The following is a 16,975-nucleotide window of genomic DNA, read 5'->3' as shown; positions in this document are numbered from 1 at the left end:
AATAATACTGGTATCGGTGTCCTTTATTCCTGTTTAGATGCATTCCTTTCCTGTAACAAGATTAATACTACTGTCTTTATGTTTCAAACTGTCAGTCGTGTTGGCAGAATCTCAGCAAATGCAAAATGTTTACATTTTTATACCGTCTCAAATCTAATACATTTCTCTTTAAAATGTCTATGTTTAAAACTGTAGATGGCAATACACGACTTTATTATGTCTCCAACGGTCTCCAACTACCGTAGAAGAAGCATTTTCACCAATGACAGCAAGTCAGGAAGTACGTTTCAACTGGAAAAGGAGGAAAGAGGGTGTTTGTTTCGTCTACATCTAGGCCTACTTAATCTTTTTCACAATCAGTTGGGCGGTAGATATTAATGTCTAAAGTAGTATTGCTTGTCTATGCGTAGGGCACATTGAGACTCAAGATCATGGACGACCTAACAACAGAAGTGATTGTGCCAGAGGGTGAATATGAATCCCCAGAAGAACACGTGAAGAAATCACAAGGCAAGAGATCAAACTTTCCTCTGGCGCCTTCTGTATTCAAAGGTGAGAACCAAATCCCTGCTGATTACATTATGATGGTGTGCAACTGTAGTTTATATCATACTTGCCATAAGCACAATGTCTACAACCCTGTCTTATTCTAGAGACACCTAAAGAGAGTGGTTTTCACAAGACCATAAGGACATGTCTGCAAAAGATCAGGGAGGCCATGCTACACCATCGGTGGCTTGAGGCATCACAATTCATGTCTAGCTATTGTCAGACACTAGAGGACACAACCGCAACCATGCCACAACTTCAATCTGAGGTACAGTAGCCTAGGAGCTCAACTGAACATATGGAAACTATTTTGTGACAGGGTATTTATTTGTGTGTGTGTGTGTGTGTGTGTTTGTTTTCTCATTGTTTCTTAGATGATATGGAGGATGGGCACCGAGATTTTACATCACAATCCCAATTCCAAGATGGAAGACTACAATAGCTTCTATGAGCGTATGAAAAACTCTGGAGTGAAGCAGTACCTGGTGGTATGTTCTTGGCCTGTGGTTGCTGGTGACATAGCAATGATTGCAAGTATGGTTATGGTTATATCTTCAAACAGTCAAAAGGGAAGTGTTTTTTTTTTTTACTAACATGTGTCAGATGGCTGAGCGGTTAGGGAGTCGGGCTATTAATCAGAAGGTTGTTAGTTCGATTCCCGGCCGTGCAAAATGATGTTGTGTCCTTGGGCAAGGCACTTCACCCTACTTGCCTCGGGGAGAATGTCCCTGTACTTACTGTAAGTCGCTCTGGATAAGAGCATCTGCTAAATGACTAAATGTAATATAATTAAATGTTTAGGGGCCCCTCAAACGCAGCTGATCTTGCGTCACTTGACGAGAAAGGGTGCCCTTGCCAGGTGACACAGCAAATTATTAGCTGAAAAAAGCTATGTACTCTGTATTGAAGTGTTTGTTTTTACAGGTCTGTCTGGAACATGCCTTCCACTTTCTGGTAAAGGGACAGTTTGAGGAGGCCAAACGTCAGCTGTCTATTGCAGAGAGCTGGAGGTATGGCAAGCAATCTGCAGGCCAGTCCCAGAGAATAAAACTGATCCAGGCCTACAAAGGCTTCCTGGATTACTTAATCTGGTGTGATAAGAAAGCCACACTCTCCAGCACAGGTAAGGAAATCCAGTATGTTGAGAAACCAAGCCCCAAACATCTATTATATATTATTCTGAAAGACTGAGAAGATTCATATTTGGTGCTACAACATCCCCTATAGGCCAGGAAGCATGACTGCACCTACAGGGGACTGAAGCCCTCAATTAGAGAATTGGCTTGTTACATTTTCAATAGATTGAACCTTAGATTGAATGGCTTCCTGCTGTGCTCATAATTCTGTATTCCACATAAAAATATAGCTTTTCTTGTAATGTTAAGAGTAATCTAATTTATTTATGACGTGGTGGATGTGTCTTAGATGATCCGGATGCAGGTGCCATCCAAGAGATGCACAGCTACTTCCGTCAGTCCTCTGTCAACCTTAAGGAGGTCATGAAGACACCTGGTGTCTGGGATCCTTTTCTTCTGAGTTATGTTGATGTGAGTCTAGATAACAAGACCTCCAAAAAGTCCTACTCATGAAGAAGTCTGTATAATCAGCCCATGTTTCACGTGTGATAACTGCAGATGCTAGAATTCTACAACGATCATGATGGTGCCCTGAAGGTTCTGAACAACTATTCCTACGACAACAGTTTCCCCCCCAATCCGAATGCACATGTGTATCTCTACCAGTACCTGAAGAAGCATGATGCCCTTCCAAAAAAACAGATTCAAGTGTTGAAGGTAAAACGTCTTCATAAGCGGTTTTAATTCAGTTTGTATCAAATGGATCCACTCAAAGTTGTAGTTGCATTAATGGTATCAATTGTCAATTTTCTATCAAACAGATATTGCATGCTATGGTTCCGAGTCATGATTTGATGTTGGAATATTGTTCTTTACTGCTGCAGTCAGGTAACTACAACTCTTAACATGTAGCGTAGTGTAACATTGTTTGTTAATGACAAATACTCCCGATACCCCCCCCAAAATTATGGAGGTCTTTTTACTTCCCCAGGAAAGCAGAGTAACTTTGGGAAGGCTCTGGGTGTTTGCCTGGATCTCCTGGACTATGCCTGCTGGAGGAACAGCTTGGATGTTTGGAGCCATGTGAAGAACATCCTCCTGAGACTGAGGACCAGGTAAGGCGTGCTTCATCCGTCCACATTTGGACTACATCGTTGAAAGAGATGACACTGGATTGTCTAACGCCTGGGACACACTACAAAGCACCCCCGAGCACCGCAAAGCGCCACGATCGGCCACGAATTGCGCGAGGCTGTTCACACAGATTAAGATCCAAGATGGCGCCGAGGATGGCTGCCTCGGTCGTTAGGTGCGCTCTTTTTTGTCTTGTTTTGTCTGTTAATTCAGTGTTCTGCCAAGATTTCCGGGGTTCTCTAACTAGAGAAGTACTTCTAAACATCAGGACTACAACTCCTGTGGATTTATTTCCCACTTTTCTGCTTCCAGCGGCGGAATTAGTGGGAATTATAGTCAAAGCCACCCTCGGCTTTGTCCTAGCAGCGAAGCGCCGTAGGAGAGGCAAACGAGCCGGTGCTCTGGTGCGACTCCGTCGGCGTGGGGCACGCACAGCGTTACCGGGGATATTTCTCTCCAACGTGCGTTCACTGAGCAACAAACTGGATGAACTTCAGCTACTGGTGTGGAAAAACAGAGACTTTCATTCATCTTCCGTTTTGTGCTTTACGGAGACATGGCTGAGTGAACTGATCCCAGACTCTGCGCTACAGCTAGCAGGTTTCAAACTGCTGAGAGCGGATCGTGACCCTGTGCTCTCTGGCAAAACGAAAGGCGGTGGTATTTGTTTTTACATTAACAGTGGCTGGTGTGAAGATGTGACAGTGATTCTGCAGCACTGTTCTCCTGATCTGGAATAATTTTTTATTAACTGTAGATCTTTTTACTCGCCACGAGAGTTTGCATCATTCATTCTGGTTGGCATCTACATGCCTCCGCAGGCTAGCGTCAACGAGGCTCAACGTGTGCTCGCCAGCCAGATACTGAGTGTGGAGCATGAAAATCCGGATTCCTTGGTTATTGTGCTAGGCGACTTTAACAAAGGCAATCTCACTCAAGAACTCCCAAAATATAGACAATTCATCAAATGCCCTACCAGAGAAGGAAACACCTTGGATCACTGCTACTCTACAATCAGCAAAGCATACCATGCGGTCCCCCGAGCAGCACTGGGTCACTCTGACCACGCCATGGTCCACCTGATTCCTGCATACAGGCTGAAGCTAAAGCGCTGTAAGCCTGCTGTGAGGACATCAAAACAGTGGACCAGTGAAGCTATGGAGGATCTGTGGGCGTGCTTGGACTGCACTGACTGGGACATGTTCACGACTGCTACCAATAGTCTGGATGAGCTCACAGAGGCTGTGACATCATACATCAGCTTCTGTGAGGACTGCTGTATACCAACACGCACCAGGGTAAGCTACAACAACGACAAACCCTGGTTTACAGCTAAACTCAGAAGGTTGAGGTCAGAGAAAGAGGCCACGTTTAGGAGTGGGGACAAAGACAGTTTCAAGGAGTCGAAGAACAGGTTTAGCAAGGCGGTGAGGGAGGCTAAACGACTGTACTCAGAGAGACTAAAACACCAATTCTCTGCAAATGACTCTGCTTCTGTCTGGAGAGGGCTCAGGCAAATTACCAACTACAAGCCCAGAGCCCCCCACTCCACTAACGACTCCCGTCTGGCCAACGACCTGAATGAGTTCTACTGCAGATTTGAAAGACAATTGGATAGTCTTGAACTACCCCTTCCCACCCAGGAGGCCTCCCACCTCCCCCCCTCTACAGTGACGACTCTCTCCATTCAGGAGGGTGAAGTTAACAGACTTTTCAAGAGGCAGAATCCCCGCAAAGCAGCTGGGCCGGACTCTGTCTCTCCAGCCACTCTCAAGCACTGCGCTGACCAGCTGTCTCCGGTGTTTACCTACATCTTTAACACCTCCCTTGAGACATGCCATGTGCCAGCCTGTCTCAAGTCCTCCACCATCATCCCTGTGCCCAAAAAGCCAAGGCCAACAGGACATAATGACTACAGACCCGTCGCCCTGACCTCTGTGGTAATGAAGTCTTTCGAGCGCCTGGTGCTGGCACACCTTAAATCCATCACTGACCCTCTACTGGACCCCCTGCAGTTTGCCTACAGAGCCAACAGGTCTGTGGACGATGCAGTTAACATGGCCCTCCACTTCACCCTACAGCACCTGGACTCCCCAGCATCCTATGCCAGGATCCTGTTTGTGGACTTCAGCTCTGCCTTCAATACCATCATCCCCGCCCTGCTTCAGGACAAGCTCTCCCAGCTGAACGTGCCTGATTCCACCTGCAGGTGGATCACAGACTTCCTGTCTGACAGGAAGCAGTGCGTTAAGCTGGGAACACAAGTCTCTGACTCCCGGTCCATCAGCACCGGATCACCTCAGGGCTGCGTCCTTTCTCCTCTGCTCTTCTCCCTGTACACCAACAGTTGCACCTCCAGTCATCCGTCCGTCAAACTCCTGAAGTTTGCGGACGACACCACCCTTATTGGGCTCATCTCTGGTGGAGACGAGTCTGATTATAGGTGGGAAGCGGCCAACCTGGTGACCTGGTGCAGCCAGAACAACTTAGAGCTCAATGCTCTTAAGACAGTGGAGATGGATGTGGACTTCAGGAGGAACACAGCCCCACTCACCCCCATCACCCTGTGTGACTCCCTAGTCAACACTGTGGAGTCCTTCCGCTTCCTGGGCACTATCCTCTCCCAGGACCTCAAGTGGGAACTGAACATCAGCTCCCTCATCAAGAAAGCACAACAGAGGATGTACTTCCTTCGGCAGCTGAAGAAGTTCAACCTGCCAAAGACAATGATGGTGCACTTCTACTCAGCCATCATTGAGTCCATCCTCACCTCCTCCATCACCGTCTGGTACGCTGCTGCCACTGCCAAGGACAAGAGCAGACTGCAGCGTATCATCCGTACTGCTGAGAAGGTAATTGGCTGCAATCTGCCTACCCTCGAGGACCTGCACACCTCGAGGACCCTGAGGCGAGCGAGGAAGATTGTGGCCGACTCCTCCCACCCTGGACACTCCCTGTTTCAGTGACTCCCCTCCGGCAGAAGGCTGCGGTCTATCAGGACCAATACCTCACGCCACAAAAACAGTTTCTTCCCTTCCGCTGTTGGCCTCTTCAACAAGGCCAAGGGACCACACTGACTCAAATGACTTCTTGCTTAAAACACTGCTTTTTGCACTGCATTACAACATGGTATCTTGTACATTTGTATTTTTTGTAATATTTGTATTTTTATATTGTAATTTACGGCAACTTATATTTTATTGTATATTTAATTCTATTCTAATCCCACTTAGTACTGCTAGTTTATGTACCCTTAGTATAGTTAGTCCACATATTAAAATTTTAGGTATATGTTTATTGTATGCACCTTCCTGCCAAAGCAAATTCCTTGTCTGTGCAAACTTTCATGGCGAATAAATCCCTTTCTGATTCTGATTCTGACACTAGACGCGCAATTCTCCGTGCCGGTCACCAAGCCTTTCACCTCCTCTGAGCTTTCCTTTTTCACATGTAACACTGACATGAACATGGCATAAGCTATATTTAGGCAACTTGTTACTTCAACAGCCGTTGCAACATCATCCCAACATAACGTGGCAACATGAGTCTTTTTTGCCAAAGTCTTTGTAAAATACATGCCAGGTCATACAACTCATTGTAGGTCTAGGCTACTTAGCAACTAAGATGATTAATTCGTCAAACATTACTTCAAACATTTCTCGTTGGTTTGTAATTAAGGTTTTGGTGTCTCTCCTGCATAAGTGTATGCCTGCTCGTCTATCTTACTCTTTTTAATAAACACAGTTTACTGTTTAGAAACAACTGACTAATGTTGGCTGGTCAGTCAATACAATCATCAATCAGGGTTTTTTATTTTAAACAACGTTGTAACAATTGATTAACAATAGCTCACCTATGACTGGCCCAATAAAAATTTATTGTTAAAAGTTTGAGTTTTAACCATCAGTTTAACTGAAAACACAAACTGATGAGTGCCTCAGAAATTAAAAAAAGAAACAAGGAAAAAGAACATAATATTTTTACATAATAACTACATGAGTCCAACAGATGATATTACATGAAGCTCAAAAAACTGTATTTGCGCTCAGGTTATTGCAAAACAAATTGCAAACTATTAACTATCCCTACAAAAGCTGATATCAAACTGAAGTCCCTGAACTGTGCCCAATAGCTTTGTCTAGCAACGTGCCTGCTTAGTATGCCTGCAGTAATGTATGACCTTATCAAATTATAATTTTATCGGATTTAGCAATAAGGGCATTCTCGTGATTTTATCTTATTCACTGGATTGTCATAAGCATTCTGACTTTGAAAATACATTACCCTGAACCTGGCCTATTCAGAAGGAAACAACATTGGACTACTGATTGGGATGAGGTCTATACCTTTAGTGCGCAGTTGTGACTTTATAATTTCTGAGAATATCCTAGTTGTTTTCTCTATGTACATTTAGTCATTTGGCAGACGCTCTTATCCAGAGCGACTTACAGTAAGTACAGGGACATTCCCCCCGAGGCAAGTAGGGTGAAGTGCCTTGCCCAAGGACACAACGTCATTTGCCACAGCCAGGAATCGAACTAGCAACCTTCAGATTACTAGCCCGATTCCCTAACCGCTCAGCCACCTGACTCCCTAAATTAGTGGTGGGCATAGATTTTTTTATTTTTTTATCTAGATTTACATTTACATTTAGTCTTTTAGCAGACGCTCTTATCCAGAGCGACTTACAGTAAGTACAGGGACATTCCCCCTGAGGCAAGTAGGGTGAAGTGCCTTGCCCAAGGACACAACGTCATTTGACATGGCCGGGAATCGAACTGGCAACCTTCAGATTACTAGCCCGATTCCCTAACCGCTCCCACCTGACACCTTTCTCACAAATGTACGAGTTTCTATGTCTCGCAATTTTTTGTAAACTTACAATGGCCCTAATTGGCCTATGCTGTCGTGTGTGTGTGTGTGTGTGTGTGTATATAGGTCTATGTGTGTTCATGTTTGTGGGGGGTGGGGGGCGGCTCATAGTATGGAGATGTCCTTGTGTGTGGTCGGTCCAATTTGATAACATGGGCTCCGAAAGGAAAAGGGCTGCGCTCCCAGGTGCTTCGCAGCCAGTGTGTCCCAGGCGTAAGTCAAGGTACAGGGTGGAAATGCTATGGTAGTATTTCTCAAGCATTCCATCGTTCCATTTTGGGATGCAGCATTGCTGCTTTTGCTGTGGTGTAATGGTATCGCATGTCCTCCCTAGTGAAGGATGGTCGGAGATTGTTGAAGAGCTGATGGTGAAAAGAAAAGACTGGTGGCCTGCTCTACATTTTACACACTCCAGTTCAAGCAAGGAGAACGGAGAACTCGAGGAAATGAAAATCTTTGTGGCAGAAGTCCTTTGCCCATGTAAGTTATTCATTATTTATCATGTGCTAGCATATCATGCAGAGTAACAGTATGAAATTGGCTGTTTAGCCAGAGCAGACAAAACATGCATGTTAAGTCTTTAATAAATTATTTAATGAACACACAGATTCTGTTTTGCTATTAACTACAAAACTTGTTTGGCAGCTGCGTCAATGTATAGCAACCAGGTGAAGAGACAGTGCAGAGGTGCATCACTTCGCAAGACTAAGCGAAAGAGAAATGATGTGACCACGAGAAAAAGGCGGGAACACCTCAAGAGAAAGCGTGAACTAAAACAAGACATGAAGAGGAAGACAGCACAAACGATCAATGTGTTAGACCAAGTCTTTAATACTCAGGAATAACTTTTTACATGGACCGTTGAATTAGTAATAATTTGGATAATGTTACAATTTCACTACGTTACTAGCAGAGATGCAGCAAACCAAAAACTAGCGTTCTGAGGCCTTTGCTGATGCATCTGTGACCCTAGTGTCCACCAGGGGGGGCTCATGCTGTGGCTGTGTTGTGTTGTAAAGCTTACCACTTCTCAATGTTTAAAAGGAACAGCTGTGTTCTATGGGGGAATGCTACCTCACTTGGTCTTGATGTTTGACTGGAAAGTGGATACTGCACAGATTAACTCAAACTGGGCTCCATTTGGAATCAGTATTCAATGATCTGACGCCCCTCCTGGCTTGACCTCACGCCTCAACCAACAAGAACTGTCCTGTAGTCTGCTGTCTCCATGTGCTCACATGAGTGACACCTCCTCGTTTGGGAGATGAGTACAGTACCAGTGTTGGGGAAGGCGGATGGGGTGCTGTCTCTCCACCTCTTCTCATCACAACACAGACGTCTGATTCCTGTAACGCCTTCCCCAATCCCTAGTCATTCGATGCTGGGTAACACAGCTCAGTTTCACAGGCCACCACTCCAGTGGGACTGGTCTGCTAGCTTCAGCTAAATAGGTGGAACCTAGAGATGGATTCTGGTGCTTCTGAACCTCACTGCTTCTTGACCTGCACTGTCAGGGCAATGGCACACTTTGTCAGGGACTGTTTACATTGCTGTTGTGAAGGAGTTTGTGGTTGACAAATAAAGCAATTTTCACTGTAATATAACATTTTGTTTAGATGCAATGGCTGAATTAAGGAGATGTTTTTATTTTATTTTTATCCACCCATTGCTCTCTGTGCTTGGTAACATAAGAATAGTAATTGGGTGTGCTCAAGCCTTCGGCGAGAGCACAACCTTTGTTCTCTCACATATATATTATTATTATTTTTACACCGGTCTGACAAATGTATTCGTTTTGATTTAACGATGAGGCTGCCTCTTGCAGGTGAAATAAGACATCTATTTTATTCTACACTTCACTCGTATTTTCAGTTGTAAATGAGCAGCAAAAAAAAATGCTTTTAAATCTATGTCATCTTTATAAATAATAAGTATGCATTTTTATATAAAGTATACAGAAATATCAGTTGTAAAAATGTCATTCAAAAACGGATCCCTGTGCAACCGACGCAAGCAAGCACACCCTACAATGTCCCCAGAAATTGTACCCTCTCTAGTTGGGTGTGCTTTGCCTTCGGCAAGGGCTCAACCTTTGTTCTCTCACATATATATTATTATTATTATTATTCTTTTTGCCCCCCTAAAACTCAGTCAATATTTGGCCTACATAGACAACGTAGGTGTCAAAAGTTTCGTCTTGGTAGCGATTGAGTTGCTTCTATTGGAATTTACGTTCCGTTGCATGGTTTAGGCTTAAGTTAAGTTTTTGTGGCGAAAAGTGAAGCTAACGGTGGCTAATTTGCTAGCCACAGTCACTGACGTTACTTGCAGTAAAGCTATATAGCTTTACTGCAAGGCAGCTGCAGAAACGCCACAAGAAAAGAGGCCAGGGTGATAACTATTTACTCATTTTACTTTGTGATATGACACACAATTGTGATGTGTAATGTACAATATAACCTGATATTATTAAGGAAGTACATCTACTTTCGGAAACAGTAGTCTACTATTTCACTGAAGTATTAGCATCATGACATTAGCCTGTGTTGCCCGGGTAACACATACTACAGTGGTCTATGATGCATCTGTTTTCAATCTTTAAAATAAACATTCCTCACAAATAAATTTTCGTTGTAGGATTTATTATGACATTACATTACAAGTAAACGATTTGTTGGTGAAATTATCATTACCTGTGGTTTCAAACCAGTGTTGCTCACTGAAACGCTGTAGCCTACGCGAGACACACTACAAAAACATCTACACAGCTGTTTAGGAAGTCAAACGGCGACAGAACATGTTCGGCACTCCCCTTACTTAAATCAAAAGTCTTTCAATAGGTGAAACTATCTGACTACTAACCTGAACTTCATTGCCACAGCCTAAACTTTGTCAATCTGTTCATGAAAATAATTAATTTCAGCCTAAACCGTACAACGGAACGTTAAATCCAATTCAACCAACGCAATCGCTACCAAGACGAACACAGCAGTAGTCTACTACTGTACCGTAGTAGTACAATTTACCGGGGCAGCTTCTCCACACAGGGCTATATCGCATTTTGCGTTGTTACTGACAATGATCGCTACCAGTGAGCTTTTTATGAATGAGCGATTTTCCACTAAATAAATGTCAAGCTTATTTATGTTTTGCGGGGCATATTTTCAGTTAGCAGATGGTACTGTTTGAATCACGATTCCATCTTCTACTGCCGGGTAACGTCGTAGAATAATCTTCAAAGGGGTTGTTTATTCATGAATGAATGCAATATGAGTAGGCTAAATGCCTGAAAATATCATGAGAAGGGAAAAACTTAAAATGACGTTTAAGTCATAGAGATTAGGTCAATTTTTACACCGGTCTGCCAAATGTATTCGTTTTGATTCAACGATGAGGCTGCCTCTTGCAGGGGAAATGAGAAGACATCTATTTCATTCTACACTTCACTCGTATTTTCAGTTGTAAATGAGCAGCAAAAAAATCTATGTAATCTTTATAAATAATAAGTATGCATTTTTATATAAAATATACAGAAATATCAGTTGTAAAAATGTCATTCAAAAATGGACTCCTGTGCAACCGACGCAAGCAAGCACACCCTACAATTTCCCCAGAAATTGTACCCTCTCTAGTTGGGTGTGCTCAAGCCTTCGGCGAGAGCACAACCTTTGTTCTCTCACATATTTATTTATTTATTTATTATTATTTATTTTCGCCCCCCTAAGGATCAGTCAATATTTGGACTACATACACAACGGCGGTGTCAAAAGGTTCGTCTTGGTAGCGATTGCGTTGGTTGTATTTTTATTTACGTTCCGTTGCATGGTTTAAGTAGAAATTGCGTTTTTGTGGTGAAAAGTGAAGCTAACGGTGGCTAATTTGCTATCCACAGTCACTGACGTTACTAACGTCACTACGTCACGAAAACACGCGTGACTACCTGTAGCAGAACATTCGTTTCACATCTGTTAACTTGGGGGATAGCTAGGCTAACTATAGCTTTACTGCAAGGCAGCTGCAGGAACGCCACAAGCAAAGAGGCCAGGGTGATAACTATTTACTCATTTTACTTTGTGATGTGAAACACAATTATGAAATGTAATGTACAATATTAGCTGATATTATTAAGGAAGTAGGCCCACATCTACTTTTGGAAACGGTAGTCTACTATTTCACTGAAGCATTAGCATCATGACATTAGCCTCTGTTGCCCGGGCAACACATACTACAGTGGTCTATGATGCATCTGTTTTCAATCTTTAAAATAAACATTCCTCACATACATTTTCGTTGTAGGATTTATTATGACATTACATTACAAGTAAACGATTTGTGGGTGAAATTATCATTACCTGTGGTTTCAAACCAGTGTTGCTCACTGCAATGCTGTAGCCTACGCGAGACACTACAAAAACATCTACACAGCTGTAGGAAGTCAAACGGCGACAGAACATGTTCGGCACTCCCCTTACTTAATCAAAAGTCTATCTAACTACTAACCTGAACTTCATTGCCACAGCCTAAACGTTGCCAATCTGTTCATGAAAATAATTAATTTCAGCCTAAACCGTACAACGGAACGTTAAATCCAATTCAACCAACGCAATCGCTACCAAGACGAACACAGCAGTAGTCTACTAGTACTGTACCGTAGTAGTACAATTTACCGGGGCAGCTTCTCCACACAGGGCTATATCGCATTTTGCGTTGTTACTGACAATGATCGCTACCAGTGAGCTTTTTATGAATGAGCGATTTTCCTCTAAATAAATGTCAAGCTTATTTACGTTTTGGGGGGCATATTTTCAGTTAGCAGATGGGACTGTCTGAATCGCGATTCCATCTTCTACTGCCAGGTAACGTCGTAGAATAATCTTCAAAGGGGGTTCTTTATTAATGAATGAATGCAATGAGTAGGCTACATGCCTGAAAATATCACGAGAAGGGAAAAACTTAAAATGACGTTTAAGTCATAGAGATTAGGTCAATTTTTACACCGGTCTGCCAAATGTATTCGTTTTGATTCAACGATGAGGCTGCCTCTTGCAGGGGAAATGAGAAGACATCTATTTCATTCTACACTTCACTCGTATTTTCAGTTGTAAATGAGCAGCAAAAAAATCTATGTAATCTTTATAAATAATAAGTATGCATTTTTATATAAAATATACAGAAATATCAGTTGTAAAAATGTCATTCAAAAATGGACTCCTGTGCAACCGACGCAAGCAAGCACACCCTACAATTTCCCCAGAAATTGTACCCTCTCTAGTTGGGTGTGCTCAAGCCTTCGGCGAGAGCACAACCCTTGTTCTCTCACATATATATTATTGGGTGTGCTCAAGCCTTCGGCGAGAGCACAACCTTTGTTCTCTCACATATATATTTATTTATTTATTTATTATTATTTATTTTCGCCCCCCTAAGGATCAGTCAATATTTGGACTACATACACAACGGCGGTGTCAAAAGGTTCGTCTTGGTAGCGATTGCGTTGGTTGTATTTTTATTTACGTTCCGTTGCATGGTTTAAGTAGAAATTGCGTTTTTGTGGTGAAAAGTGAAGCTAACGGTGGCTAATTTGCTATCCACAGTCACTGACGTTACTAACGTCACTACGTCACGAAAACACGCGTGACTACCTGTAGCAGAACATTCGTTTCACATCTGTTAACTTGGGGGATAGCTAGGCTAACTATAGCTTTACTGCAAGGCAGCTGCAGGAACGCCACAAGAAAAGAGGCCAGGGTGATAACTATTTACTCATTTTACTTTGTGATGTGAAACACAATTATGAAATGTAATGTACAATATTAGCTGATATTATTAAGGAAGTAGGCCCACATCTACTTTTGGAAACGGTAGTCTACGATTTGTGGGTGAAATTATCATTACCTGTGGTTTCAAACCAGTGTTGCTCACTGCAATGCTGTAGCCTACGCGAGACACTACAAAAACATCTACACAGCTGTAGGAAGTCAAACGGCGACAGAATAAATAAAGCAAGCAAGCACACCCTACAATTTCCCCAGAAATTGTACCCTCTCTAGTTGGGTGTGCTCAAGCCTTCGGCGAGAGCACAACCTTTGTTCTCTCACATATATATTATTATTATATATATATTTTTTTCTTTTTGCCCCCCTAAAACTCAGTCAATATTTGGCCTACATAGACAACGTAGGTGTCAAAAGTTTCGTCTTGGTAGCGATTGAGTTGATTCTATTGGAATTTACGTTCCGTTGCATGGTTTAGGCTTAAGTTAAGTTTTTGTGGCGAAAAGTGAAGCTAACGGTGGCTAATTTGCTAGCCACAGTCACTGACGTTACTAACGTCACTGCGTCACTAACGTCATGAAAACACGCGTGACTACCTTTGCCAGAACATTCGTTTAGCATCTGTTAACTTGGGGGATAGCTAGGCTAACTATAGCTTTACTGCAAGGCAGCTGCAGAAACGCCACAAGAAAAGAGGCCAGGGTGATAACTATTTACTCATTTTACTTTGTGATATGACACACAATTGTGATGTGTAATGTACAATATAAGCTGATATTATTAAGGAAGTACATCTACTTTCGGAAACAGTAGTCTACTATTTCACTGAAGTATTAGCATCATGACATTAGCCTGTGTTGCCCGGGCAACACATACTACAGTGGTCTATGATGTAGCGTTATCTGTTTTCAATCGTTAAAATAAACATTCCTCACATATACATTTTCGTTGTAGGATTTATTCTGACATTAGTAAACGATTTGTTGGTGAAATTACCATTACCTGTGGTTTCAAACCAGTGTAGCTCACTGCAACGCTGTAGCTTGCGCGAGACACACTACAAAAACATCTACACAGCTGTTTAGGAAGTCAAACGGCGACAGAACATGTTCGGCACACACTTACTTAAATCAAAAGTATATCTAACTACTAACCTGAACTTCATTGCCACAGCCTAAACGTTGTCAATCTGTTCATGAAAATAATTAATTTCAGTTTAAACCGTACAACGGAACGTTAAATCCAATTCAACCAACGCAATCGCTACCAAGACGAACACAGCAGTAGTCTACTACTGTACCGTAGTAGTACAATTTACCGGGGCAGCTTCTCCACACAGGGCTATATCGCATTTTGCGTTGTTACTGACAATGATCGCTACCACTGAGCTTTTTATGAATGAGCGATTTTCCACTAGATAAATGTCAAGCTTATTTACGTTTTGGGGGGCATATTTTCAGTTAGCAGATGGTACTGTTTGAATCGCGATTCCATCTTCTACTTTCGGGTAACGTCATAGAATAATCTCCAAAGGGGGTTCTTTATTAATGAATGAATGCAATGAGTAGGCTAAATGCCTGAAAATATCATGAGAAGGGAAAAACTTAAGATGACGTTTAAGTCATAGAGATTAGGTCAATTTTTACACCGGTCTGCCAAATGTATTCGTTTTGATTCAACGTTGAGGCTGCCTCCTGCAGGGGAAATGAGAAGACATCTATTTCATTCTACACTTCACTCGTATTTTCAGTTGTAAATGAGCAGCAAAAAAAAATGCTTTTAAATCTATGTAATTTTTATAAATAATAAGTATTCATTTTTATATAAAATATACAGAAATATCAGTTGTAAAAATGTCATTCAAAAACGGACCCCTGTGCAACCGACGCAAGCAAGCACACCCTACAATTTCCCCAGAAATTGTACCCTCTCTAGTATTAGATTGTGTTTAGTGCAATGCATGACTTTAGCAGAATTTCTGCCTACTGAATGAATTCACCCCTTGGGCACAAGCGTTCAATCATTACATTGAGCTCACATGATTAGGAATTTACCGACTGGTATAGTTGTGTGTGTGTGTGTGTGGTGAGTGTTCATTTATAATTGATAAATAGTAGGCTTTACACTTCAGGGGCCTCATGTATAAAGGATTGCGCAGCTTTCATACCAGAAGATGGCGTACGGCCAAAACTCGAAAAGTACTTACGCACAGAAATATTCACATGTATAAAACCGATCGTACGCCAGGTCCTGCGCACCTTTCCTTTATAAATCACAATCAACGTGAGATTGACCGCACGTGAATGAGCCACTGACCCCGCCTCGCCTCCTCCCATATATGAATATGCAGATGGACTATAAATGCGCTCCTGAGGTCATGTCTTTGTCTGAATTACCGTACTTCTTCGAATAAACGCCGCCCTCGAATGAACGCCGCACCAAAAATGAACCTTAAACACCGCAGCGTTTATTCAAAGAAATACGGTGACTTTGAGATCGAGGTTCTGACAACAGAGGTGGAGGCGAGAAAATGTGTCCTGTTTGGTGGCCTGTCATCAGGTGTTAACGACAAAGTAAAGTCGGCAGAGTGGAAAACTGTCACTATTTAAGCCCTTTGTTGTTTTTAACCTGTAGCACTTTGAGATTTAGCTAAATGTAAAGTGCATTACAAATAAAATTATTATTATTATAGGGCCATAAATGCTGTGGGTTCAGAGAACCGGACCATGGCAGAAATTAAGAAGAAATGTAGAACTTTAAATGAAGAAACGATTGCGCAGATTTCATACCAGAAGACTGGGATCTGCGACGGTGACCCCTTCATCATCCTCAGGAACCTTGGGGTTACCATGGACGACGAGCTCTCCCTCACGGCCCACATTGCTGCGGTCTCCCAGTCGTGTAGATTCACCCTCTACAACATCCGGAAGATCAGGAGATACCTGTCTGAGCACTCCACCCAGCTTGCTAGTCCAAGCACATGTCCTCTCCAAGTTGGACTATTGCAACTCGCTGCTCGCTGGTCTCCCAGCATGTGCAACCCGCCCTCTTCAGAGGATTCAGAACGCAGCGGCCCGCCTGGTCTACAATCTACCCAGACGCTCCCATGTTACCCCGCTCCTCATCTCTCTCCACTGGCTACCTATCATGGCCCGTATCAGATTCAAGACCCTGGTACTGACCTTCCGAGCAGTGAACGGGACTGCACCCGTCTACATCAAGTCTCTCCTGCAGCCTTACACCCCCACCCGTCACCTACGGTCTTCTTCAGACAACCGCCTGGTGGTCCCACTGCTCAAGACCGCCCGGTCCCAACACAAGCTCTTCTCCTGTCTGGCCCCCCAGTGGTGGAATCAACTCCCCACCATCAGAGACACTGACTGTCTCTCCACCTTCAAGAAAAGGCTCAAGACGCACTTGTTCCGGGAGTACAACGGTACTTAGGAATGGTTCGCTTGACCCGATGTTAGTTTCCTCAAGGATCACAATGACTCTTGCTTAGAGACTTGTTGCTATTGTTGTTAGCGGTAACTGATTTAAAGTTTTTGTACTCGCTGTGATATATTGTTT

The 16,975-nt window shown here is 42.9% G+C and overlaps 2 protein-coding genes across 2 annotated transcripts in view; both read left to right on the top strand.

Annotated features, from left to right (window-relative positions):
• LOC136947538 (putative nuclease HARBI1) overlaps positions 1 to 16,975 on the top strand; it is a 91,231-nt gene that overhangs the window by 20,764 nt on the left and 53,492 nt on the right. The window lies entirely within an intron of this gene.
• taf1a (TATA box binding protein (TBP)-associated factor, RNA polymerase I, A) lies at positions 306 to 8,704 on the top strand. The gene is made up of 10 exons (XM_067241202.1): positions 306 to 552; positions 654 to 817; positions 924 to 1,037; positions 1,474 to 1,672; positions 1,975 to 2,096; positions 2,184 to 2,342; positions 2,447 to 2,513; positions 2,617 to 2,740; positions 7,966 to 8,111; positions 8,277 to 8,704. The coding sequence occupies exons 1-10, from the start codon at positions 432 to 434 to the stop codon at positions 8,474 to 8,476; spliced, it is 1,416 nt and encodes a 471-aa protein (XP_067097303.1). The 5' UTR covers positions 306 to 431; the 3' UTR covers positions 8,477 to 8,704.

Source organism: Osmerus mordax, chromosome 8 (genome assembly GCF_038355195.1).
Source record: "Osmerus mordax isolate fOsmMor3 chromosome 8, fOsmMor3.pri, whole genome shotgun sequence".
NCBI classification, from domain to species: Eukaryota; Metazoa; Chordata; class Actinopteri; order Osmeriformes; family Osmeridae; genus Osmerus; species Osmerus mordax.
The sequence above is the reverse complement of the archived record's forward strand: the minus strand, read 5'-3'. Positions and strand labels throughout refer to the sequence as shown.